The sequence below is a fragment of the Tamandua tetradactyla genome, chromosome 3, assembly GCF_023851605.1.
Source record: "Tamandua tetradactyla isolate mTamTet1 chromosome 3, mTamTet1.pri, whole genome shotgun sequence".
NCBI lineage: Eukaryota > Metazoa > Chordata > Mammalia > Pilosa > Myrmecophagidae > Tamandua > Tamandua tetradactyla.
The window spans coordinates 104,350,015-104,375,356 of NC_135329.1; the positions used below are offsets into that span (position 1 = coordinate 104,350,015).

The 25,342-nt window shown below is 38.2% G+C and overlaps 1 protein-coding gene across 1 annotated transcript in view; it reads right to left on the reverse strand.

Moving 5' to 3' along the window:
• MAP3K19 (mitogen-activated protein kinase kinase kinase 19) overlaps window positions 1-25,342 on the reverse strand; it is a 67,772-nt gene that overhangs the window by 12,481 nt on the left and 29,949 nt on the right. The window contains exons 5-8 of the mRNA XM_077153642.1: window positions 22,415-22,511; window positions 11,918-11,996; window positions 10,792-11,051; window positions 940-983 (exon numbers count right to left, since the gene is read on the reverse strand). Of these exons, the coding sequence (XP_077009757.1) occupies window positions 940-983; window positions 10,792-11,051; window positions 11,918-11,996; window positions 22,415-22,511 (480 nt within the window). The remainder of the gene's footprint in view (window positions 1-939; window positions 984-10,791; window positions 11,052-11,917; window positions 11,997-22,414; window positions 22,512-25,342) is intronic.

Sequence of the window (25,342 nt, forward strand, 5' to 3'; positions counted from 1 at the left end):
TAATTTCTCCTTTCTCTTCCATTTATTTTCAAACTAAGCTAGTTTTTATTTATCAACCTCTAGAGGTCAGTGCAACCCACTGTATAATATTCAGCTTTGTGGTCATTAAGCTATAAATGCACCTTATAAATATTCCTTACGTAACTCTTCCCTGATTCTTATTGTGGCCATTTCTCCATATGTACAGATTAAGTACCTTATTATATCAGGATTTGTATAGGCATGGATCATGGCTAATTGAGAGCTATGTATTTAATTTTCATTCTGTTGCCCACCTATATGTAAGAAAAAAAAAGAAGGAAACTGACACTAGGAACACGGATGTTAGAAAGAGGTGAGCTGTAATATGATTCCCCAGTTTTATAGTATATATGATTTTCTTCCATTTCTATAAAATAACAGGAAATAAAGACAGATTCTCCCAGTGCTTAATTATCTTCCTGGTAGCAGCCATTAAATTTTTTTAGGTCAATAAACTCCTTTCTATAACATTATGCACCAGCGATGCATAACTATTTTCTTAGAGACTCCCAGGATACAGACGTGGGTCACATGGTTGAAAGATAGAAAGAATTACAAGGGTCTGCCTGAATGCTCCACTTATAAATTAGACACTAGGAAAATTTTTCTGCTACTGGAAAAAATGATTTACATTACTTCCAGAAATGTTCAAAGAAAGCAAATTAAAATATGTCTGAGAGAGCTACTCACCTCATTATGTAGAGTTAATGGGAAACACCCCAGAAAAGAAATGAGCATAGAAAGGCATAATTTTCTCACAAATTATCTGATCCTTTATTGACTATATGTGAGTTGTTGTTTTTCCAAGATACAATTGCTGAGGATTTTGGTTTTGAGTTATTTAATAGAGTTTATCTCTAACAACAAAAGTTATTTCACTTTACTTCTTAAATGAGGAACACGTAAAATTAATCTTACCTCAATTCTTCGGCTATTGCAATTCAGATCAGAGGCAGAAAACTCTATGAAAGAAAAATAATAACAATCAGATATTCCACAGTTGAAAAGGGAACACATTTAGACTTAAGTCACACTTTGGGGGTGGAGTGATCTGAACCTAAGGTTTTAGGAAAAGTAAAAATTAAGAGTTTTTCCTGCGCAATCCACATGAAGGTAGGTATGGAATGATTACACAAAACTTCGAGCTGCTGCTCCTGACAGTACATGAGAACTCTGGATCAGAAAACAGACCATTTATTATTCACAGAGCATCTTCACGTCAGTTGCCCATACCACATTTCCGTACAAGGTGATGCGATGAGAGCCAGATGTGTACCTGCACATGCAGTGGGATTGCACCACAAGAAAACCCAAAATTATGAGACCTGGAGCCTGTGTAGGGTGGCTGGCACTTTGGTCAATCTTGCCCTCCCGAGAAAGCGCGTGACCTTTCCTATGAAATTAAGCAATTGTCTGCAGAAAAGAGGAAAAATATGTCTCTAGGTTGTATTACCCTGTAAAGTAAGCAAACAGCTCCTGGGGAGATAAGCCTCTAAATCTCTCTGGGACAATTCACTATCCCTAACTTCCAAGCCATGCTTGCCATACAATCCTCTTTTAACTTAACTTCTTAGTGCTTTTTGCTCAGAAAGCACAGACTGTGCAGAAACTTGAAAATATCCATGGATAACTGTTCCCAACATTTGCTTGAACTCAAACATACGGTAGATAATAAATTCTGCACAGCACATATAGTAGTAGAAGTGAAAGGAGTATATGGGATTTACTAAATAGTGTAAAACTTAGAAGTTCTAGCCAAAATGTCAGAATGGACCCCTAAAGCCCTACCTACCACCACACCTTGGAGCTGAGGCCAAAAACTCTAGTGTCTCCAGTGCCAAAGCAGATCACATAAACGAATGATGTGAGACTGGTAGGAAGAGTGGGAATTGATATCATGTGCTCCGAAGAAAGGGGCATCCATTACTCAGATCTCACTGATGTCATCCAATCCAGATGGTTGACCTAGCAGCATGATACCTTCCAATTGTCAAGAGAACCCAGAGAGCTGCAGGTTTTATGTGAAATCCTCCTCTACTTTTTAAAAAATGCTGTGAGGGCCAAACAAAATATGTCTATGGGTCTATTTCAGTCATAGGCTGCCATTTAGAAATTTAGCTGAGAGAGAAACAGAATTTTTTTTTTAACATTTGTTCCCCCTACTATTTATTTTTATTCCATATGTTCTACTCTTCTGTTGATATAGTAGCTAAAAGGAGCATCAGACACAAGGTTTTCACATTCACAGAGTCTCACTGTGAAAGTTATATCATTGTTCAATCATCATCAAGAAACATGGCTACTGGAACACAGCACTACATTTTCAGGCAATTCCCTCCAGCCTCTCCACTACATCTTTTTTTTTTTTTTAATAAAAAAAAAGATTAACTAACACAACATTTAGAAATCATTCCATTCTACATATGCAATCAGTAATTCTTAATATCATCACATAGATATATGATCATCATTTCTTAGTACATTTGCATCGATTTAGAAAAAGAAATAGCAAGACAACAGAAAAAGAAATAAAATGATAATATAGAGAAAAAAATAAAAATAAAAAATACAAAAAATATATATAAAAACACAAACAAACAAAAAAAACTATAGCTCAGATGCAGCTTCATTCAGTGTTTTAACATAATTACATTACAATTAGGTAGTATTGTGCTGTCCATTTTTAAGTTTTTGTATCTAGTCCTGTTGCACAGTCTGTATCCCTTCAGCTCCAATTACCCATTATCTTACCCTGTTTCTACCTCTTGATGGTCTCTGTTACCAATGACATATTCCAAGTTTATTCTCGAATGTCAGTTCACATCAGTGGGACCATACAGTATTTGTCCTTTAGTTTTTGGCTAGTCTCACTCAGCATAATGTTCTCTAGGTCCATCCATGTTATTACATGCTTCATAAATTTATTCTGTCTTAAAGCTGCATAATATTCCATCGTATGTATATACCACAGTTTGTTTAACCACTCATCTGTTGATGGACATTTTGGCTGTTTCCATCTCTTTGCAATTGTAAATAATGCTGCTATAAACATTAGTGTGCAAATGTCCGTTTGTGTCTTTGCCCTTAAGTCCTCTGAGTAGATACCTAGCAATGGTATTGCTGGGTCGTATGGCAATTCTATATTCAGTTTTTTGAGGAACCACCAAACTGCCTTCCACAGTGGTTGCACCATTTGACATTCCCACCAACAGTGGATAAGTGTGCCTCTTTCTCCACATCCTCTCCAGCACCTGTCATTTTTTGTTTTGTTGATAATGGCCATTCTGGTGGGTGTGAGATGATATCTCATTGTGGTTTTGATTTGAATTTCTTTAATGGCCAGGGACATTGAGCATCTCTTCATGTGCCTTTTGGCCATTTGTATTTCCTCTTCTGAGAGGTGTCTGTTCAAGTCTTTTTCCCATTTTGTAATTGGGTTGGCTGTCTTTTTGTTGTTGAGTTGAACAATCTCTTTGTAAATTCTGGATACTAGACCTTTATCTGATATGTCGTTTCCAAATGTTGTCTCCCATTGTGTAGGCTGTCTTTCTACTTTCTTGATGAAGTTCTTTGATGCACAAGAGTGTTTAATTTTGAGGAGCTCCCATTTATTTCTTTCCTTCTTCAGTGCTCTTGCTTTAGGTTTAAGGTCCATAAAACCGCCTCCCATTGTAAGTTTCATAAGATATCTCCCTACATTTTCCTCTAACTGTTTTATGGTCTTAGACCTAATGTTTAGATCTTTGATCCATTTTGAGTTAACTTTTGTATAGAGTGTGAGATACGGGTCCTCTTTCATTCTTTTGCATATGGATATCCAGTTCTCTAGGCACCATTTATTGAAGAGACTGTTCTGTCCCAGGTGAGTTGGCTTGACTGCCTTATCAAAGATCAAATGTCCATAGATGAGAGGGTCTATATCTGAGCACTCTATTCAATTCCATTGGTCGATATATCTATCTTTATGCCAATACCATGCTGTTTTGACCACTGTGGCTTCATAATATGCCTTAAAGTCCGGCAGCGTGAGACCTCCAGCTTCATTTTTTTTCCTCAAGATACTTTTAGCAATTCGGGGCACCCTCCCCTTCCAGATAAATTTGCTTATTGGTTTTTCTATTTCTGAAAAATAAGTTGTTGGGATTTTGATTGGAATTGCATTGAATCTGTAAATCAATTTAGGTAGGATTGACATCTTAACTATATTTAGTCTTCCAATCCATGAACACAGTATGCCCTTCCATCTATTTAGGTCTTCTGTGATTTCTTTTAACAGTTTTTTGTAGTTTTCTTTGTATAGGTCTTTTGTCTCTTTAGTTAAATTTATTCCTAAGTACTTTATTCTTTTAGTTGCAATTGTAAATGGAATTCATTTCTTGATTTCCCCCTCAGCTTTTCATTGCTAGTGTATAGAAACGTTACGGATTTTTGAATGTTGATCTTGTAACCTGCTACTTTGCTGTACACATTTATTAGCTCTAGTAGTTTTGTTGTGGATTTGTCCGGGTTTTTGACGTATAGTATCATATCGTCTGCAAACAGTGATAGTTTTACTTCTTCCTTTCCAACTTTGATGCCTTGTATTTCTTTTTCTTGTCTAATTGCTCTGGCTAGAACCTCCAACACGATGTTGAATAGTAGTAGTGATAATGGACATCCTTGTCTTGTTCCTTAGGGGGAAAGGTTTCAATTTTTCCCCATTGAGGATGATCTTAGCTGTGGGTTTTTCATATATTCCCTCTATCATTTTAAGGAAGTTCCCTTGTATTCCTATCCTTTGAAGTGTTTTCAACAGGAAAGGATGTTGAATCTTGTCAAATGCCTTCTCTGCATCAATTGAGATGATCATGTGATTTTTCTGCTTTGATTTGTTGATATGGTGTATTACATCAGAATTTTTAAATATGTAACACAGCTAAAGAAGCCATACTCAGGTGAAAACTGATCACCTAAGAAGAGGATCCTAGTAGGAAAGGCACAGGCATTCCCCTTAACCATAGCTGGCCAAGGCACCCCCCCACCTCACCCCAATTATTTATGCATTAATTCAAAAAATATTTATTGAGAGCCAATTGAGCGGCTGGTACTATCCCAGAAGAGAGTAATATAATCATAAACAAGAAAAACAAAATCTCTGTCCTCATGGAGGCCCCATTCTAGAAAGGGAGTTTTTCTGTCGAAGAGATGATAGAAGTTAATAACAGAAATAAAACTGATTTATGGCATAATGCTTATACTTGGCCACAGATTTATGCTGTCATGACAAAAACACACAGACCCGACATTCCAGCTTTATTTTAAATATTTGGACAGATATTATTCAATCTTGTTAAGGATCTGTGTGGGGTAGAAAGGCATTCTTAACTATTTAAATAGTGATAATATGACGAGGTAATATGAATAGGTAAATTCTTTCTGGTGGGTATTGGCAATACATGTTAAAAGCTTTTTAAATGTACATAAAATTGTCATTAAACATGGAAGATTGAATGTACAGGCTTTTCTCCACTCTCTCCACAAACCTCAGTAAAATGACGGTAAAAGAATTTTAAAAGAGGTAAACGAGGACAAAGAAAAACAAGATAAAACAACCAATGAACACCGTTAACAAAAACTTGGACAGTGAAAACTGCAAGGACAGATTATAACCGATTTAGTTGTCAGCTTTCTCTGTTTGGCTCGTTGCCTGCAGAGGGGAGCATTCAATAAGAAATGAGAACCCCAGAAAGGATCAGGCACTGCGGATACTAGGTACTGCCGAAGGTGGGGATGCAGATAAGGCTGGAAAGGAGAAGGTCGCTTATCAGTCTGTAAATGGTGCAGACTTCAGATTCCGTACCCTACCCCACCAGTCAGGAGTCACTCTTCCTCACTCCGTGCATAGGCCTGGAAGTTTATTCTCTAGAGAGCTTCACACAAAGATGATAAGGAGGCAGGTACAGCTGAGAGCAGAAATGAGGTACTGGACTGTAAACAAGAGGGTTAAGTGAAAGTCTGCACGCTGAAATGTAAAGTCCTCCTCAGGCCCAAGAACACTGGCTCCCAGCTCTGAAACCTACAGGCAGGAGCTTGGACCATCCTCTTTAGGAAAAACTAGCCAAAGGAAAGGGAGCACATGCTGGGGGTGTGGGGAGGCACAGGTCTCTGCCCACTCAACTCCTTTGAGGCCCATTCAGAAAGCCCTACTCAAACACACAGCATTTTTTGGTGCCTTCCTCTCAAATACACATAAATAGCCAAAGATCAACAGATGTATTAGAAAAGCTTTTACCAAGAAAACACAAAGAACAAAACAAAAAGAAAGAAGAAAAGAATTCAGAGGAAACAGAGACGATGATACTCTATATATACTCCATGCGCCCTTTCTCAGGGAGCTACCAGAAAATGGAAACTGCTGAATTAAGGGTATAGGCCAAGGAGAAGGAAGGCATGTATCCACTGCACAGGGATCCAACACAGGACATGGGCAAGGGGAACTTCCAGGATGATCGTGGAGATAAATCTCAACTAGACTGCTGACCTGTAGGTTCAAAGCAATGCAGAGTGAAACAGGAGGAAAGAGGGTTCCAGCAGGAAGGTTGCCAAACACAAAAGGAAACAACAGGGGACCTGATATAAAGCTGACTGCATTGAGATGCCTTTTATAGGTCCATCAGAGAGGATGAAGATAAATTAGTAATAGATATACAAAACATAAACAAATGAAATAAGGCAGTTATGAAAACCAGGAAAAATAAAATGTCTGAAAAGAAAGGAAATATAATCATAGCTCAACATACAGAGTTCCCCTATACCATCCTATTAATAACCCCTTGCATTAGTGTGGTACATTTGTTATAATTCATGAAAGAACTTTTCATAATTGTCCTATTAACTATAGTCCATCTTTACAATAGGGTTTACTGTTTGTATCGTATAGTCATTTTTTTTTAATTTTTCATTCTGATAACATATATACAACCTAAAATTTCCCCCCTTTTAACCACATCCATGTATGTAATTCAATGTCATTAACTATGCTCATCATGTTAGGTTAATATTGATTTGTTAAACACAAAGATTGAGAAGATTGGGGAAATGTTTGTGTATAAGGAAAATAATTTAAAAGTGTTAAATTCTAATAGATAAAATCTAAAGCTGAACAGTCAAGAAATATCACTATAAACCAATTATTTTGAGATATGGAAGTACACTAAAATAAATGGCCTTAAATTACTATCTGTACTTATTTCTTAATTCTTATGTTTGTTTATCTGTCTTTTCTGAATTTATTTCAATGAACATAAATGGATTGTCTAATTTTTAAAAATTACATTTGAGTAAAATCCTAAAAATAACCCAATCAATATTGGCCTGGGAGACTCTAGTTGACATTTTCAGATAAGCAGCTCCCATTACAGAATACTGATGCAACCAAGTTTGTTCATGTCTGGGCATGCTGTCTTCAAGATGCATTGTGCTTCAGCCTCCGGGTAGGAGCGTATTTTCAGGACCTTCTTGAGGATGCCTCTAGCCATCTTCCCTGGCAGACTGTGCCTGCACCAACTGCCCTACTTTTTCTCTAACCTCTTTGCTACAAGACTAAATATGCTTATTCCTTTCTCCCTCCATAACTGAAGAGGACTCACATGGAAGACATGAGCTCTGACATAGATGGCACAGTGCTTAAGCACATGGGCTCCAATTGTGAACCCAGCCTCTGCACTCAGTAGCTGTGTGTCCCGGGCACACACTAAAGCTCCTTAGGCCTCAGTTTCCTCATTTCTAACATAAGAATGTCAATATTACCTAAACAGGTGGATGTTCACGATTTGCAATAGTAAGCATTCAATACATGATTATAATTGTTGTTAGTAATTCGATGTGCATATATTTGGCAGTTATATGCCAGGCATGGTGCTAAGTGCCTGGAGGTGCTACGGTTCTCACCTTTATAATCTGGTAAAGACAGGCACACAAACAAGTAGTGACAATTCAGCCTAATAAGTGTCATGTTGCAGGTAAGGTCAGGATCTCATAGATCCTCTGGAGCACATAGGAATAACAATTCACACAGCCTTGGGGAGGGTCAGGAAGACATCCCAGAGGAAGTGGTACCTAAGATGAGACTTGAAAGATGGAATAATGTTCTAGCAGAGAAAATAGCACGTGCAAATGTAGAGTTCAAGGAACGGAAGGTATCTAGCAGTGCTAATGTTTATCTCGCTGCTATGGAAGAGTGACAAGATGTGAGGCTGAAGAGAATTTGCGGTCAGATCTGATGTTAATTCTTTCACATAGCCTATCAAACACTGCTTCTTTTAAATTTCACCTAAACTGTATCTTTTTTCCCGAATTTTATAATAACTCTATTTTCCCCCTATGTTTCATGAGATGCCCCACAGTTCTTCTGGTGTGGTCCCCTTCACTACAATAAGACGATGAACTTGACCTGGTGAATTACAGGATTGTCCCTGGTGGCTTATAGCTGATTGGTTTAGAACAGTGGTAAGTACATAGCAAAGACAGAATTGCCCCAAAGGAAAATGCTAGCATCAGTGTTACTATCTGGTAAAGAAGGTCTTGGGGCAGATACAGGTAGAAGTTGAACTTTAGACCCTCACATTTACTCGGGGATCCAGGAATGAGGCTAAGTGGTCTCAAGTCAGTAACAAACCTAGTTCCAAGCAGAAGGAAACACAAATCCTCTCTGGAAGAAAGCATTCTTAGTGTTGATCCCCAAGATTCCCACAGATAAACACCAATTGATTATAAATGCACAATAAAAGATTTCCAAGCATTCAAGAAATGTGCAAGTCAGCAGAAACAAGAAACAACAGGTTTGGACCCCCAGGGATTTCAGATATTGCAATGATCGAATACAGAATATAAACTAGCAACACATTGGGTGTTTTAAGAAATGTTTGTCGAAACAACAAAACATTCTCAATAATAAGCCAAGCATATCTGAAAAAAGAAACAAATGGAACTTTTAGAAATGAAACTAATCATTGAAATAAAAATAGGATTTTTTTTTTGAAAAAACTAAATGGGTAGATCACAATGAGATACCACTACACACACCCTCCGGAATGTCTAAAGTAAAAAACTTAAAAAGACTGATAATACCAAATGCTTGTGAGGCTGTGAAACAACTAGAATGTTTTGGGTAGAATGTAAGCTAGTACAATCACGGTGAAAAAAGCTCTGGCCATTTCTTAAAATATGAAGACACTCCTACCCTATGACCCAGAAATTCTCTTAGGAATTTACCTAGAAGAAATGAAAACATATGTTCACACACACACACACACACACACACACACACACACACAAAACTTGTATGGGAATAATTATGGCAGCTTCACTTATAACAGTAAAAAACTGGAAATAGCCCGAATGCCCATCAATAGAAGACTAACCAGGCAAACTGTGGTACAGCCATCAAAGGAATACATTCAGCTATAAAAATAGGAATGAAGTGTTGATCCACACAATAATATGGATGAATCTTGAAAATATCATGTTAAGTGAAGAAAGACTTACACAAAAGAGTATATGTTGTGCGATTCCATTTATATGAAGATCTAGAACATGTCAAACTAATCTATGGTGAAAAAGCTCAGTGTAGTGGCTATCTTGTGTGGAGTTGGGGAGGTTAGGGTTGACTGGGGAGGAACATGAGGGAACTTTTTGGGTATGATGTTAACATTTTATATCTTGATAAATGGGTTTCACATGCATTTGTCAAAAGCTCAGTGAATTATATTGCTGAAGAATTTAGGAACTGTGTACAGATGTCTGCACATTACTTTGAAATGCAACAAAAATAAGGTGAATTAATGGATACAGAGAGGGATGGAGAGATGAACAAATATGATAAAACAAATATAGTTAAGTGTTAAAAGAACCTAGGTGGTGGGAATTCAGATGTTCCCTAAAATTCAATTTTGCTATGTGTATGAAAAATGTTATCATAAAATATTGGCAGTAAAAAGCTCAGTAGGTAGATTAAACAGTAGATTAGATACAGCTGAAGAGGATTAGAGAATTGGAAGACTTATAAAAATAAAATTACCCAGAACGGAGCACAGAAAGAAAAGGAAATGGAAAATATGAATTGCATGTTAAAAGATATGAAAGTTAGAACAAGAAGGACTAAGGTTTCACATAATTCAGGGAATATGCAACTTTTGTCTCTCTATAGCTATTTTAAAGCATCTTTTAAGAGGCTGCTTAAAATTTCATTTCAGATCACCCTCCCCACTCTCTCCATCTCACATATTCCTTCAGTCTACTACATGATCCTATATAATCTGTGTTCCCCCATGACAGTCCGAATCTCCTTTCCTTGCACTCACCTCCCACTCACTCTCTTCCACCTACACTGGCCTTGAAACATTCTTCCCCCCAATATGGACATGGCTTACTCCCTTTGCTTCTACAGGTATTTGTTCATTACCTTCCCTATGATGCTATCCCTCATTTACCCTGTTCAAAATCTCAAAACACCCCATCCTCCTTCCTTATTTATTTACTCCACAGCATTTACCACCCTCTGATATATTATCTATTTTACTTGTTTATTAGTTTATTGCTGTTATTTTCTGACTCCCTGTCAAAACACAAGAAAGTAAATCCCAGGAGGACAGGGGACAGGGATTATTGTCTGCTTGTCCTCTACTCCACTTCCAGCACTCAGAATAGTGCCCGGCACACCACGAGCACTCAGTAAACATTTGTTAACTGAAAGAATAAAGGAATCCCCATGGAATTAAATGTTCAACTTACCTTCAGAGTTTCTTTGTTGCCCCATCAGAAAGTGAGAAGCATCTTCTCTGATAAGAGAGCTGGAGATGTCTGGTTCTAAGCAAGGTCTTGGCAACAAAAAGCCCAAGTTCACATCACAGAACTCCTTGGAATTTTCCTCTTTCTTCAAGAGGAAAGAGCGCGTGGTTGGCATTTTTGTCTTGAGGTCCACTATCTCAATTTCACTTTGAAGAGAAACAGAATGTGCCCGTGTCCATCCTTGAAGCTCTGAGGTTATCTGACTAAAAAAGAGGGGGAAAACATTTGATTTAAAACTCATTCCCCGTATCTTCCCAGTTCAGCCTGACATTGCTAGAATGTTTGAAGAACTATTCCCAGTGGTGCTGCTGAATGAAATGGCTTTAATCCAGAGACAGCAATCCCTCTTCACCCTTCCACTCACTTCCAAACCTTGTTCCATTGCCTGAATGGATGTGGTTTAGGTCTAGGTTTTCCAGTCCCCATTCCTTGAGCAGAGGAATCGGGGACACAAAGGGAGGCACAGGGGATGTGCCTTTTACTTCTCCAAAGGCATTGACTAGCCTGGTGCTTCTCAAACACTCTGATGAAGGACCAGTTTTTAAATATTCAAGCCATCCATGGACTTACAACTTTTGCAAAATATAATAAAAGTGGATTACTATAAAAATGAAACTATGTAAAAAAAGGCCCAATTTTTTATTAATACATTAATAGACATAAAATTACTTTGTCAAACTGATATATGCAAAGTTCTAAATGGTTAGTGTCTCTCAAATTCTGTACTGACCTCATCATGGACTGGTAACAGAAGGAACACAGAACCATTTTGGACAGCACTTCTTGAGAGCAGACATCAGCAAACTACAATCCATAGGCCAAGTTCAGCCTCCAGCTTATTTTTTTAAATAAAGTTTCCCCATTCGTTTACATATTCTCTGTGGCTGTGCTTGTTTTACAATGGCACTGATGAATCATCGTAATGGAGACCTTATGACACACAAAACCTAAAGTATTTATTATCTGGCCCCTAATTTAGACCATTATTTTGTACCAAATTACTAAAAATATAGTTTGCCATCAATTTATACTTAAATTCCAGTCTAGCATTTCAAAGAATATTCCTTACTTGTTTTCTTTTAAATCTTCTTGATTCATTTCTTGGGGCTGACTGACCTCTCCCGGAAATGTAACAATAATCTCAACACCTAGAGAAATACATGATAGTAGCAGAAGGAAGAAGAAAGTAATGAATTCCAGTGATAACAGGGGCAATATATTTTATTTTTGATTACTTGGCTGATCTGTTGTTAATAAATTATCAAAGAATGGATATTAACCAGGGACTGTGGTTCAGTTGTCTTTGTGTTTTTCCTGTCTAAATAAACATTTGTTTAAAGAGTAAAAAAAAAACCCGTATAATAAACCTCTGCATATTTAAAATAAAGTTTTGTGGTAAGCAGTGTTGTCTCCTGAAAAATAAAAACAAGGCCTTATTCTGTAAAAAGCAACTGATGACATCTACTTCACAGCACTATTGTGAGATTAAATGAGATAATTTTTGTAGGCTCACAGGAATTTGCTTTTATTTGTAATTTTGGTCATCTTCTGTCTGATTCCCTGGAATGATTCCAAGTATCATCTTTAAGACAGAAAATTTCCAACCCACATGATCCATCCTTGCTAACCATGTAGCACATTTAAAAAATTTATGTAAAAACCTAAAGTGAACCACCCTACAATTGCCTGAACTTTAAAGATTTTTCATTCATTCATTTTTTTTCCCCACTCAACAAACTTTTATTAAGTCTATGCCAAGCCTATTGCTCTGTGCCAAAGATACAGAAATAAAGAAGATGCAGCTTTGGCAAAAATGCACAGGAGATAAGCATTATGATACAATATGTAGACAGTGTTGAGGAAACTTAGAGGAATATCCAACCGGAGGACACAATGTTCCTCTCCACGTGTTTGTCAGGGCCATTCATTCCATCTGTATATGCCTGGAGGAGCAGGATTTTTATTTTATTATATTTTATTGTCAGATCTTAACAAATATACGAACATTCTTCACATACCAACATTCTATACATGATGTACAATCAGTTGCTCACAGTGTCCTCACATAGTTGTGTATTCATCACTATGATCATTTTTTTGAACATTTGCATCATTCCAGCAAAAGAAAGAAAAAAGAAAAAACTCATAGATACATACCCCTTACCTCTCCCTCTCATTGACCACTAGCGTTTCAATCTACTCACTTATTTTAACCTTTGTTTCCCCAATTATTTATTTTTATCCATATTTTTTACTCATTTGTCCATACCCTAAATAAAAGGAGCATCAGACACAAAGTTTTAACAAACACACAGTCACATTGTAAAAGCTTTATCATTATACAATGATCTTCAGGATACACTACTACTGGAACACAGATCTACAGTTACAGGTACTTCCCTCTAGCCACTCTAATACACCATAAACTAAAAAGGGGATATCTATACAATGCATAAGAATAACCCCCAAGATAACCTCTCAAATCTGTTTGAAATCTCTCAGCCACTGACACTTTATTTTGTTTCATTTCTCTCTTCCTCCTTTTGGTGGAGAAGGTTTTCTCAATCCCTTGATGCTGAGTCCCAGCTCATCCCAGGATTTCTGTCCCACACTGCCAGGGAGGTTTACACCCTTGTGAGTCATGTTCCACATAGGTGGGGAGGGCAGTGAGTTCACTTGCTATGTTGGCTAAGAAAGAAAGAGAGGCCACATCTGAGCAACAAAAGAAGTTCTGTAAGGGTAACTCGTAGGCCTCATTTTAGTAGGCTTAGCCTATCTTTTTTTTTTGTATGCTTTATGGCAGGGTTGCATTTCATTATTTTTGCATGTGAGTATCCTGTTATTGCAGCATCGTTTGTTGAATATTCAATTGTTTTTTGATTGTTTGCTTTTGCTTATTTGTTTGCTTGTGGGGAGAAGTGCAAGGACTGGGAATAGAACCTGGGTCTTTCATGGCAGGTGAGAATTCTACCACTGAACTACCCTTGTACCCCCTTAGCCTACCCTTTGCAGACATGTTTCATAGGGATGAACCCCAAGATTGAGTGCTTGGCCTATTGATTTGGTTGTCCCCACTGCTTGCGAGAATATAAGAAATTCTCCAAATGGGGAAGTTGAATATTTTCCCCTTTCTCCCCATTCCCCCAAGACAACTTTGCAAATACTTCTTTATTCACTGTCCAAATCACTCTGGGGTTTATTGGGACATCACACTAACTGGGAAAACCAACAAAATCTTATTCAAGATTCTATGTACTTATGGTGTTCAACTAAACTGATCATACAAGTTAAATTAGAATATGCACTAGCCAAAATATAAATTTTGTACCGAATAAACATTTCTCTCTTTAGTCTCATACAGAAGTTGAAGTTCTAAAATATGGATATCACCCTTTACCCTGTATTCTGATATACCTTAGTCCTATCTAGATCATCTTCATTCATATCTCTACTCAATGCCTGATCACTTTTTCAACTTTTTAAGCAGTTCCTGTATGGGTTACTTCTGACTTTCCTAGCTTCAGAGCTCTAACTCTGAATCTCAACTGTCACCTAAATACCCAATACTTCAGGGAATGACCAGGTTGTACACAAACAGCTCAGGAGCTCAGACTTTAGAAATAACAGTTACAACTCCAGAATAGACATGACATGGAGCAGGAATTTTAATAAGCTCCACTGATTGAACGTTAAGGAAGAATAGCAGAGAGTGAGGATGGAGTTGTGAATCAGACACACCAGGGTCTCCACTCCTCCTCTGGAACTCCATGAGTGACCTTGAGAATGTTACTTAATAGTATTTATCATTGTCCTTATCATTTCCATTAGTAGCTTTTTTACTATTTTTAAAGAACGTTGGCTATTTTGTCACATATATAGAAATCACCATAGTGAAAGCATTTTATTGTTCCATCTTTACATTTGTGCCATTTATGAGATTAGTACATTAAAAAAGCAGTGAACATTTCCAAGAGGAAAATTTTTGTTTACAGACAGACAAACAAACAATAATATTTACTATCTTTATTATCCGAATTTACATTTTGTAGTACTGTTCTAGTTTGCTAGCTGCCGGAATGCAACACACCAGAGACGGATTGACTTTTAATAAAAGGGGATTTATTTTGTTGGTTCTTCAGAGGAAAGGCAGCTAACTTTCCACTGAGGCTCTTTTCTTACGTGGAAGGCACAGGATGTTCTCTGCTGGTCTTCTCTCCAGGCCCCTGGGTTCCAACAACTTTCCCCGGGGTGACTTCTCCAAAGGCCTGGGCTGAGCTGCAAGTGCTGTGATGAGGAATGCTGAGCTGCTAGACTGTGCTACATTGCGTTCTCTCATTTAAGCACAAGCCAATTAAGTTAAACGTCACTCATTGCAGCAGACACGCCTCCTAGCCGACTGCGGATGTAATAAGCAACAGATGAGATTCACCTACCATTGGCTCATGTCCACAGCAACAGAACTAGGTGCTTTCACCTGGCCAAGTTGACAACTGAATCTAACTACCACATGTCCACCCCTTGTCAACTTGGCAGCTACTCACATCACCTTAAACAGGTGCAAAATATTCTCTTCTGGCTGTGGACCTGTGAATCTCAAAATAAGTCCGGTGCCAATATGCAAAGGAGGATAGTCAAAGGATACAGATTTTCATTTCCATAGGGAGAAATTGGAAGGAAGATCTGCAGGCAAACACCATTGGATTTCCAAGTCTGAAAGTTATTTATCCTTCGGCTGTAGAAAGTGGCAGTCCCACCCCTTCCAAGGGCCTATGCGGTGGCCGGCCTCTTTCCAAATCAACCTCGGGGAACATCGAGGAGACCACCTCTGGGCTCCACTCTCTCCAGGCATCAGGGCCACCCCTGGGCTCTCTGCCATTTCTGGGGCGCACGCTCAACCCCTCCACATGGTGGCAGCAAGGCTCTCCCAGTCCCCCAAGGAGCGTGCTACGCCTTTTCCAAGGCCCGAGGCTGCACAACTATTCCACTGCAATGAGAGGGGAGACTCATCCTCGCCCTTCAGGGTAAACTCACCCTCTCCACACATACAGGTGGGTCCACTCTCCTGGCCGAGGTTTCTTGGCTTCAGACCCGAACTTCCACGGTTCTCACTCTGCAAACTCCAATCTCTCCCTTTTGTGTCCTCCTTTGTCAAGATTGGCGGTGGTTCCATTTACACCAACAGTCTCTTCAAGCCCTCCAGGACTTCTCCATCAATCTCTTCACAGTTCCTCCAAAGTCTTCCCCTTAGCCATCCAAAACACAGTTCCAACAGATCTGGTATTTGCAAACCGCAGCAGCACCCCACTCTCCGGTACCAACTCTGTTCTAGTTTGCTAGCTGCCGGAATGCAACACACCAGAGACGGATTGACTTTTAATAAAAGGGGATTTATTTTGTTGGTTCTTCAGAGGAAAGGCAGCTAACTTTCCACTGAGGCTCTTTTCTTACGTGGAAGGCACAGGATGTTCTCTGCTGGTCTTCTCTCCAGGCCCCTGGGTTCCAACAACTTTCCCCGGGGTGACTTCTCCAAAGGCCTGGGCTGAGCTGCAAGTGCTGTGATGAGGAATGCTGAGCTGCTAGACTGTGCTACATTGCGTTCTCTCATTTAAGCACAAGCCAATTAAGTTAAACGTCACTCATTGCAGCAGACACGCCTCCTAGCCGACTGCGGATGTAATAAGCAACAGATGAGATTCACCTACCATTGGCTCATGTCCACAGCAACAGAACTAGGTGCTTTCACCTGGCCAAGTTGACAACTGAATCTAACTACCACAAGTACCATGAAAATATATCTAGCTTTGGTTCTCTTGATGCTTCTCAAATAAGACAACTTGATCGCAGGTCTTCTCACATACGATAGTAAGGAACACATCTAAAAATGACATTTTTGGGGAATGGCCCAACTTTTATTTATTTTTTTTTACTTTTTAAAGATCCTATCACTACACCATTTATGTAAGACAAAATGAGAGGTTTGGAATTATATAGCTAGAAGGAACTTAGAGGTCATCAGATCCAAGCCCTTCATTTTAGAGATGAAGAAACTGCTACTTAGGAGTTTGCATGCTATGTTCAAGGTCACTCTTATACTTGAAAAGAAAATGGATGTTTTTCATAACATTTTTGTAGTCATTCTTGAGTGTAAACCTGGCTAACGTGTTAGAGTAAGAAAAGCATACAGCATGTATTCGAATAGTTACCTTGTCAGTGACAAGGATGTTTTAGTACAAAAGGGTAGATACCTTTTCTACTTAGCTATGAAAGTTAGAAAACAGAGTAGTGTGGATTTACATGAACACAGTCTTCAGAATGACTCTGTACTTTCACAGTTACTGAAGATTAATATGCCCAGAATGTTTTCAGGCACACGTAATATCTTCAAAAGTCTGTTAAGTAAGGATGTGAAGAAATTGGAAGGCTCATACACTGCTGAACGAAATGTAAACTGGTGTAGGTTCATGGAAACGGTTTGGCAGTTCCTCAAAAAGTTAAACATAGAATTTTCATAAGACCCAACAATTCTACTCCTAGATATAACCTCAAAGAATGGAAAAGAGGTACTTCAACAGATCCTTGTTCATGAATGTTCCTAACAGCACTATTCACAATAGCCAATAGATGGAAACAACCCAGATGTCCATCAATGGATGAACGGATGAACAAATTATATACTATAATTTATACAATGAAATATTATTCAACCATTAAAAGGAATGAGGTACTAATACATGCTACAACATGGATGAACCTCAAAAAAAATTAAGCTAAATGAAAGAGGCCAAACACAAAGGTTGCATATTATATTATTCCATTTATATGAAATATCCAGAATAGGCAAAGCCATAGAGGCAGAAAGCAGACTGGTCATTGTCAGAGACTAGGGACAGGAGGAAATAGGGACTAACTGCTTAATGGGTAAGGGGTTTTATTTTGGAGTAATGCAAATGTTTTGGAACTAGATAGAGGTGATGGGTACACAATATTGGAAATGTACTAACTGCATGCTTTAAAGTGGTTAATTTTATGTTATGTGAATTTCACCTCAATCAATAAAATAAAATTATGACCTTTATGAGACTATTGGGGCCAATTCTGTTAACGGATTGATTTCTTTTTCAAGTTAAGAAACAAAGTTGCAAGTCTAAAAAATACCTTCTATTTTGGAAATCATTAAAAGCTGATGGCTGCCTCCTAATTGTGGGTCCTAAAAGGAGAAAAAACAAAAAAAGACCACAGAACATACTGACTCTGAAATCGGTTGGGAATATACAAACGTTCTCTTTGTATTGTCCCCTGAATACTGTCAGCAGCCATGGGAGCTGTGGATTAAGCCTCTTAACTACCCAAGGGCCGGGAAACATGATGCAGCGTCACAATCAAAAATAAAACACTTGTTCCTCTCTGAGGTTACTTTCCACACAAGAAGATGCAAATGACCCCACCTGAAAATGTTACAGTAGAAAGAGAACAAAAGGCAACATTCAAACATAGCCAGAAACATATCTTGTTCACAGAAGTGAAAATGACATTCATAAAAAGTTGGAAAATGATCATTAATTTGTTAATGTTAAAGCCATTAGTAAAATGAAAATTTTAAATCCAGTCCATCCTAATTCATTCAACGAAGAAGAATGATTTTTCTCCAGACGCGTCTACATTCCTGTGTTTTTCTCCTTGTTCTGTTTAAATGGGTGTGCATATCTCTCTGGGCTGTGGGCATCAAGGTTCAAATATTTTAGTACACTTTTCAGAATCAAATTCCTAATCTTCCCAACATAGGATTTTTTTAAATGACATTTTCCAGCTTCCTTTTTCACTGGAATTGTCTGTTCAGACAGACTTAAAGACTGTTTCATGTAAGTTGCATGAAAGAAGGTAGAATGCAGGCATCCTTTCTGTCGGTGCTGATGTCAGCAGAGGGAGGTGGTTCCAAGTTGACAGTGGGGTCAGTTTCTTGTTTGTGGCAGAGGCAGCATGATTTGAGGGCCAATAGTGGCCAATTCTGAGATGTAGTTACGGAAATTCTTCCTGAAAATCCAATTTAGAATCTACCCCTCCCCACCCTGGTTCTTCAATGGTCTGTGAATTTTCTAATATCTCTTTTAGAAATTGCTTCCTTTTGAACCCAGATAAAGTAGATTCTGTTATCTGTAACTAAGATCCTGATGGATATACACTGGTCTTAAAGAAAATGTTTATGGAGGTCACTTTTAAGAAAGCTTCAGTTAGAAATTGCTACCCATTATAGCTTGCCAAATTCCAACCAAAACCATTCCTGCCAATCCTAAAGAACACCAAGGGCATTATAAAAGATTCTACAAATGTTCCATGACTAGGGAAACTTTCCAGAAACCTACAAGCTCCAGATGGGTCCCTAGACCAGATAAGTCCTGAAATGCAGAGGGGCCAGCCTCTCTAGAACATCAACAAGTTCCATCTCCCTATCCCATATTATCAACAGCCCCTTCCAACATGAAAAAGTTAGAATGGGCATAGCCCAAATACCCCTAAAGAGTGGGAGAAAGATCAAAGGTGATGGTCAGGTTTAACAAATGAGTATGATTGCTGAATCATTATATTGATATTTCTTTTAATCTCTAGTGTCTTGGAGGAGCTATTAGTAAAAACCTAAAACGGTGGAATTGTAACCCTTACCAAACTTTGAAACCTGTTCTACAACTAATTGTTCCGATGTGTTTTGAAATTTATTGCTTTTTTGTATATGTGTTATTTTTCACAAAAAAGAAAAAAAGTCGATTGTGATGATAAATGCACAACTATATGATGATATTGTGAACCATTTATTGTACACTTTGGATGATTACATGGTGTTCTAGTTTGCTAGCTGCCAGAATGCAACACACCAGAGACGGATTGGCTTTTAATGAAAGGGGATTTATTTTGTTGGTTCTTCAGAGGAAAGGCAGCTAACTTTCCACTGAGGTTCTTTCTTACGTGGAAGGCACAGGATGGTCTCTGCTGGTCTTCTCTCCAGGCCCCTGGGTTCCAACAACTTTCCCCGGGGTGACTTCTTTCTGCATCTCCAAAGGCCTGGGCTCAGCTGCTAGTGCTGAGATGAGGAATGCCCAGCTGCTTAGGCTGTGCTACATTGCGTTCTCTCATTTAAGCACCAGCCAATTAAGTCAAATGTCACTCATTGCAGCAGACACGCCTCCTAGCTGACTGCAGATGTAATTGGCAACAGATGAGGTTCACGTACCGTGCCGTTGGCTTATGTCTGCAGCAATAAGACTAGATATGCTCACCTGGCCAAGTTGACAACAGAATCTAACTAACACACATGGCATGTGAGTATGTAATCTATATCAATAAAAACATAAATTAAAAAAAGAAAAAAATCATTACAGTCACCCACAATTCTACCACCTAAATATATAAACATTTATAGACTCTGTGCGTGTGCATTTGTACACACATATATACCTATGGACTCTCACACAGACATACTGAGAAATCTTTCTTACCAAAATGAGATCATAAATTACATTTTGTTGTATAAATTGTCCTTTTTTACTTAACAATAGTAGAGCTTGAAAACCTCTCTGTGAGTAAATACTTACTGTATCATTGCTAATGGGTGTATCATATGCTCTAATATAGTTGTACCACAAGTCATTTAACAAACGCCTTTCCAACTTCTACCATTCTAATCAACTCAGTATCATTATTATTAAATAAACAGTAAACATCCTTTTACATGCAAAAAAAAGAGATAATGTTTAAGCACAATACTTTCAGGAAATAGGTTATTATTCACTCTTGTAAAGAGTGATTATACATGTCAATTCCCAATCTACACAGTTAGTTATATTCAGGAAAAATAGCTGATTGAGGAATGCAAGATTTTTGCACTAAAGAGGAATTTTTTTGGGGGGAGGTGTAGGTTCTATACATTGTATTTTACCCATTCTCTTCTGCAAAAGCACATAATAAAGCAAATGCATACTGCAGGAGTACCTAAGTTCCCCATAACTAATGTTTATGATCCAAACATTATGGAGTTTACATATTTTAGTTGGCGATGCTCCCTTTTTAATAGAATAATATGATTGACAGATGTATATTAAATGATTAGATGTGTGTATCCAAAACACAAAATAAATAGTTACATGGTATATGCATAAGGTCTTCATTGGGTATGGATGCACTTGAGGTATATTAGAAACAACATGTAAATATGACAAGAGATTTATTGATAGTCAATATACATTACACAATAATGATCAGAGATTTTTATTTCACTCTGTGATTGAAAAGAGTAAGTAGCTTAACTAGTTAGGTTAGTTGGTCAGTTAGCTAATTACCTAGTTGGTTTAGATAGGCCTCCAACAACTGTGAGGGGAAAATTCGTCAGAGAGACCATGGTTTCAAATTTGTTACGTGAGTTACAAGAAGCCTAAAGAGCTTAGTGGAGATGCTACATAAATTTATAAATGTTATAACTCATATATTAAAACCTAAAATATTACAAATCAATTTCGAAAGAATTACCAGTCATCCCCACATTGAGCAGAATAAGCTAAATAATCTCTCAGAAGTTGCTTGGTACATAGTTAGGCTTCTGAGAATTTGGCTTTGAAGTCTGTGAAAATCAAAAGCAGACCACAAAGACGCTTCGGAAGGGGACCAGGATTTGCTTATTTAATTAGTTCTTTTCAGGGCTAATGGTGTTAATCATTTTAAATATTACTAAATTATTCTCTGTACTCAGCCTGGGAAGGGAAGATTTTGAGAGTCTGCAAGAGGCAGCATCTCCCCAGGAGAGGGCAGCAATTGCACAAAGGGCTGAAGGAGAGCAGAAAGAGAACACTGAAATGTTTGAAGAGGTTCAAAGAGGAAAACAAGGGCATCTAAGAGGGCAGCTTCCCTGGAGTGTTAGAAATGAAAGTCATAAAATTGCCAGAGAGAAATTGGAGCAGTTCAAACAAACATTTAACCTAAGAAGTTTATAGACAAATAGACAGACAAATAGGATAGCTGTTGTGGCTATTTTCTGAGATGAGACTCTGCGAATATCTTGTGGTCTGTTAAATGCAAGGGCACTTATGCGTATGACAGGATAACATATTTGAAATGGGTGTTCTTCTGGAAAATTCTGGGCTTATGGCCCCTTAGAGTAAAAGACTAGATTTGAGATTCTAGTACCTTCCTTGCCCACTCGCCCCAAGCCCCCTCATCAGAGGAGCTCGGGGACAACAGTTGATGCACAAAATGAAGCAGAGCTCTGGAGCTGATGGAAGATTCCAAGAGGAAAGAAAAGGGGGAACTGTGTTGTCAGACAAAAGGGAAATTACTGGCTGAGCTGGGTGGAGTGGAATAAAGAGCTAGAATAGAGATGTTCATTTTGGAGAGGAAGGAGAGAAAAAGTTGCCAAAAATTAGTGATTTGGATATAGGTCAAGGGATAGGATTACGAGTGTTTTTCTTCTCTTCTGTATGTTTATGTTTGCCTAAAGTTTTGCACTGAGCACTTCTGAAATTAGGGAAAATACTAAATCATCAGTGTTATCCTTGTGAACACATCAAGGTTAAAAGCCCAATACCTTCTGTCCTGGGCTGCCAGTCTTGTACATCGCCACTCGGATCTCCTTCTTCGCTAACCAATGTGGAATGACCGCAGACATCATCCTGGTCAAGCTCCTGAAATGTCATGAAATAAAAATTCAGTTATTCCATGTACTACCTTGTTGGCAGAATGAATGTTGCTTTTTCTAGGCTAACGTTTCACACTGTGGATTCTTTTCAAATTGGATAAAGAATTAAAATAATGGGAAAGTATCCGTCCCCTAGAGCACCAGGCTCAGACAGATGTGGACATGATTAATTGTATGATTGAAAATGAAGATCAAAGCTAAAATCACACAGGCACATAGAAACTCAAAATTTTATACTTTGTCATGTCAGAGTCCAGGCTGCTAGGCTGCCACAAATTCCATCGGGGGTGGGGGGTGGGGTAACTGGAAAGAATCCTTTCCCCGTAGTCACAAGGAACAACCCAAAGGAACATGATCTTTTCCATATCACCTCCCTGAGGCATCATTTACAAATAGTGCGAGTGGGAAACGCTGCCCCTTGTGGAAGCTACAGCTAGAACCTTAAAGACTGCGAGGAGACGGCCCAGTTGATTAAAGTTTTCACTCTGACAGTTTCTCATCTAATCATGGTGCTTAACCCCTCAAAATTCCTCTTTAATAGAAAATAAAGATTATGCTGTAGAACAAGATTGAAAAACAAACTTATTTTATAAAAAGTCTCCCAAGCTCTCCAGTGAAGACCTGTTTTCATATTAGAATTTATGTTTTTTCCTTCATTAGAAGCTGTTGCTAGTAATCTTTTTTCGCTTTTATTTCTAAAACCGTGGTGTAACCAAGAAGCAATTAAAGCAATCCCATCACAACTCAGACGTAGCAATTAGCTCTCTGGCTTCTATGATCTTGGTGAATCTCACATTTGAGAGTATCCTTACTTAAAAAGCTTTTACCCTAAATACAGATTCCTATCTTCTGACAGTTCCGACCAGGCTGCGTCACAAAGACTCTGATGTTTCATTCATTAATTCCTAAGAAAGCTTGGAAATCCTTTCTTTCTTTTTTTCAGGGGTGAAAAAAAAATTACATTTAGAATTCACCAGCTGGATTCAGTTTACACGGTTCCAATTTTGTTGGCAACATCCAAAGCATCTCGGTCAGGAGCCAGGGGAACATAAGGCCCGATCAGGAATTGACCTTGGCCATGTCAATGTCACTGGTTCCTGTTGGCCTTGACATCCACAATGAACACAAGTGTGTTATTGTCTTCCAACTTCTCCCTGCTGACTCAGTGGTCAGGGAGATTCTGATGACAGTAGAGTGGTCAGGCTTGTGTCTTGTGGGATTTTTAGGGTTTTCTTATGGGAAGCAGCATCTTGGGCCACTAGAAGGCGGGTGGTGTGGAGATGGTCTTGTTTTGTGGACGTCTTTCAGCACTGCCTTCTTGACCTTCAAAGCCTTTGCTTTGACTTTGGTTTGGGGTGGGGTAAGGGCTTCCATTCTCACTTTGGGTGCCATCTTCATGAGAAAGGCAAATCCTTTCTTTTTCACTTGGTTCATTTCAGTTGTCACAGAAAATAATAAAAATAGAACAGTCCATGTATACTGCCATCAAAAATATTTTAGCTATTCCATCATAATTATGTAAGACCCCTTCCCCCATAATGTGGTCAGTTATAGGTCAAAACTCCATCTGTAAGAAGGAAACACTTTGAAAGAAAGGCAGGACAAATATATATTTTGTCTGTTAATTAACATAATTATGGTAAACGTGAAAGAGTACAAAAACTCTGTCACGGATTTGTCAATATAAAACAACTGTCTGTTTTTATTTTCAAAAATAGCTTCATTTTTAAATGCTTATAAAAATTAAAGCTCAAATTATAGGCATTAACTGTTATCTTTAAATTCTGAAATGCTTTATTCTTTGTATAACCTAGTAGTTCCCTGGAACTTTAAGGGTCTGTTTGACACCTAAAACTCAGATTTAGTTCTCCAGCTCTGAAAGTCAGCCTGGGTCCATACAGCAACTGTTAAAGGTTGCAACTGAAAAAGATCAAACTCTGATTAAAGATGTGATGAAACTGATCTGGTTAAAACTAAGGTAAATCAATATACGGTGTAAACAATAATATTGCCTTATTTTAAAGCTTTAACTTTGTGTGAGATAGGGAAAAAAATGTTTATTTTGCACTTCCGTAGCACTCTATCTACTTTAATCTGTCTAGTCAGTTAATTTAAACAACCCAATTCAGTCTTTATTTGATATAGAACTTGGAATAAGGAATAAAATCTTAATATTCTGTTCACATTAATGTTACGCAGTGATGCATTTCAGAATATTTAAAGCAGAAAATGAAAAAGTGTTTGCAAAGCCCCTTGAGGGACTGAGAAAATAAAACTATTAACTTCCCCACCTAGGGAGTTCCTGACATTTTCTTAAGCAAGAGTGCTCCCAATTTAATACGCCATCACCTCAATTTTGAGGCTTGCCCTCATGAAACTTATATCAGCAAACTGAACCTACTTATGGTTAGTGCCTAAGTGTCATCTCCAGAAAATCTCTTCTGTTGCTCAAATGTGGTCTCTCTCTAAATCAAACTGTAAACATCCCCCCTACATGCGACATAACTGGCCCTGGCACCGTCAGACCTAAGTTCCAAAGATGAGCCTGGCCCTGGTTTCATGGATTAACTGACAAAAGGGGGAAACGAAATAGAGTTTCAAGGGCTAAGAAAATTCAAATCGAGGTGAGAGGTCATTCTAGAGGTTACTCTCATGCAAGTTTCAGCCAGATGTTGCAAACTGTCACAATATAGCAAAGCCCAACCAACACTGTTCCTGAAAACCGTAAAAAATATCCCATGTTCTATAAAATTTTACTTATTAAGTTTTGTTTTTCAAAGACTTAAAGCCTCCAGACTGTTCAATGCCAGAGAAGCT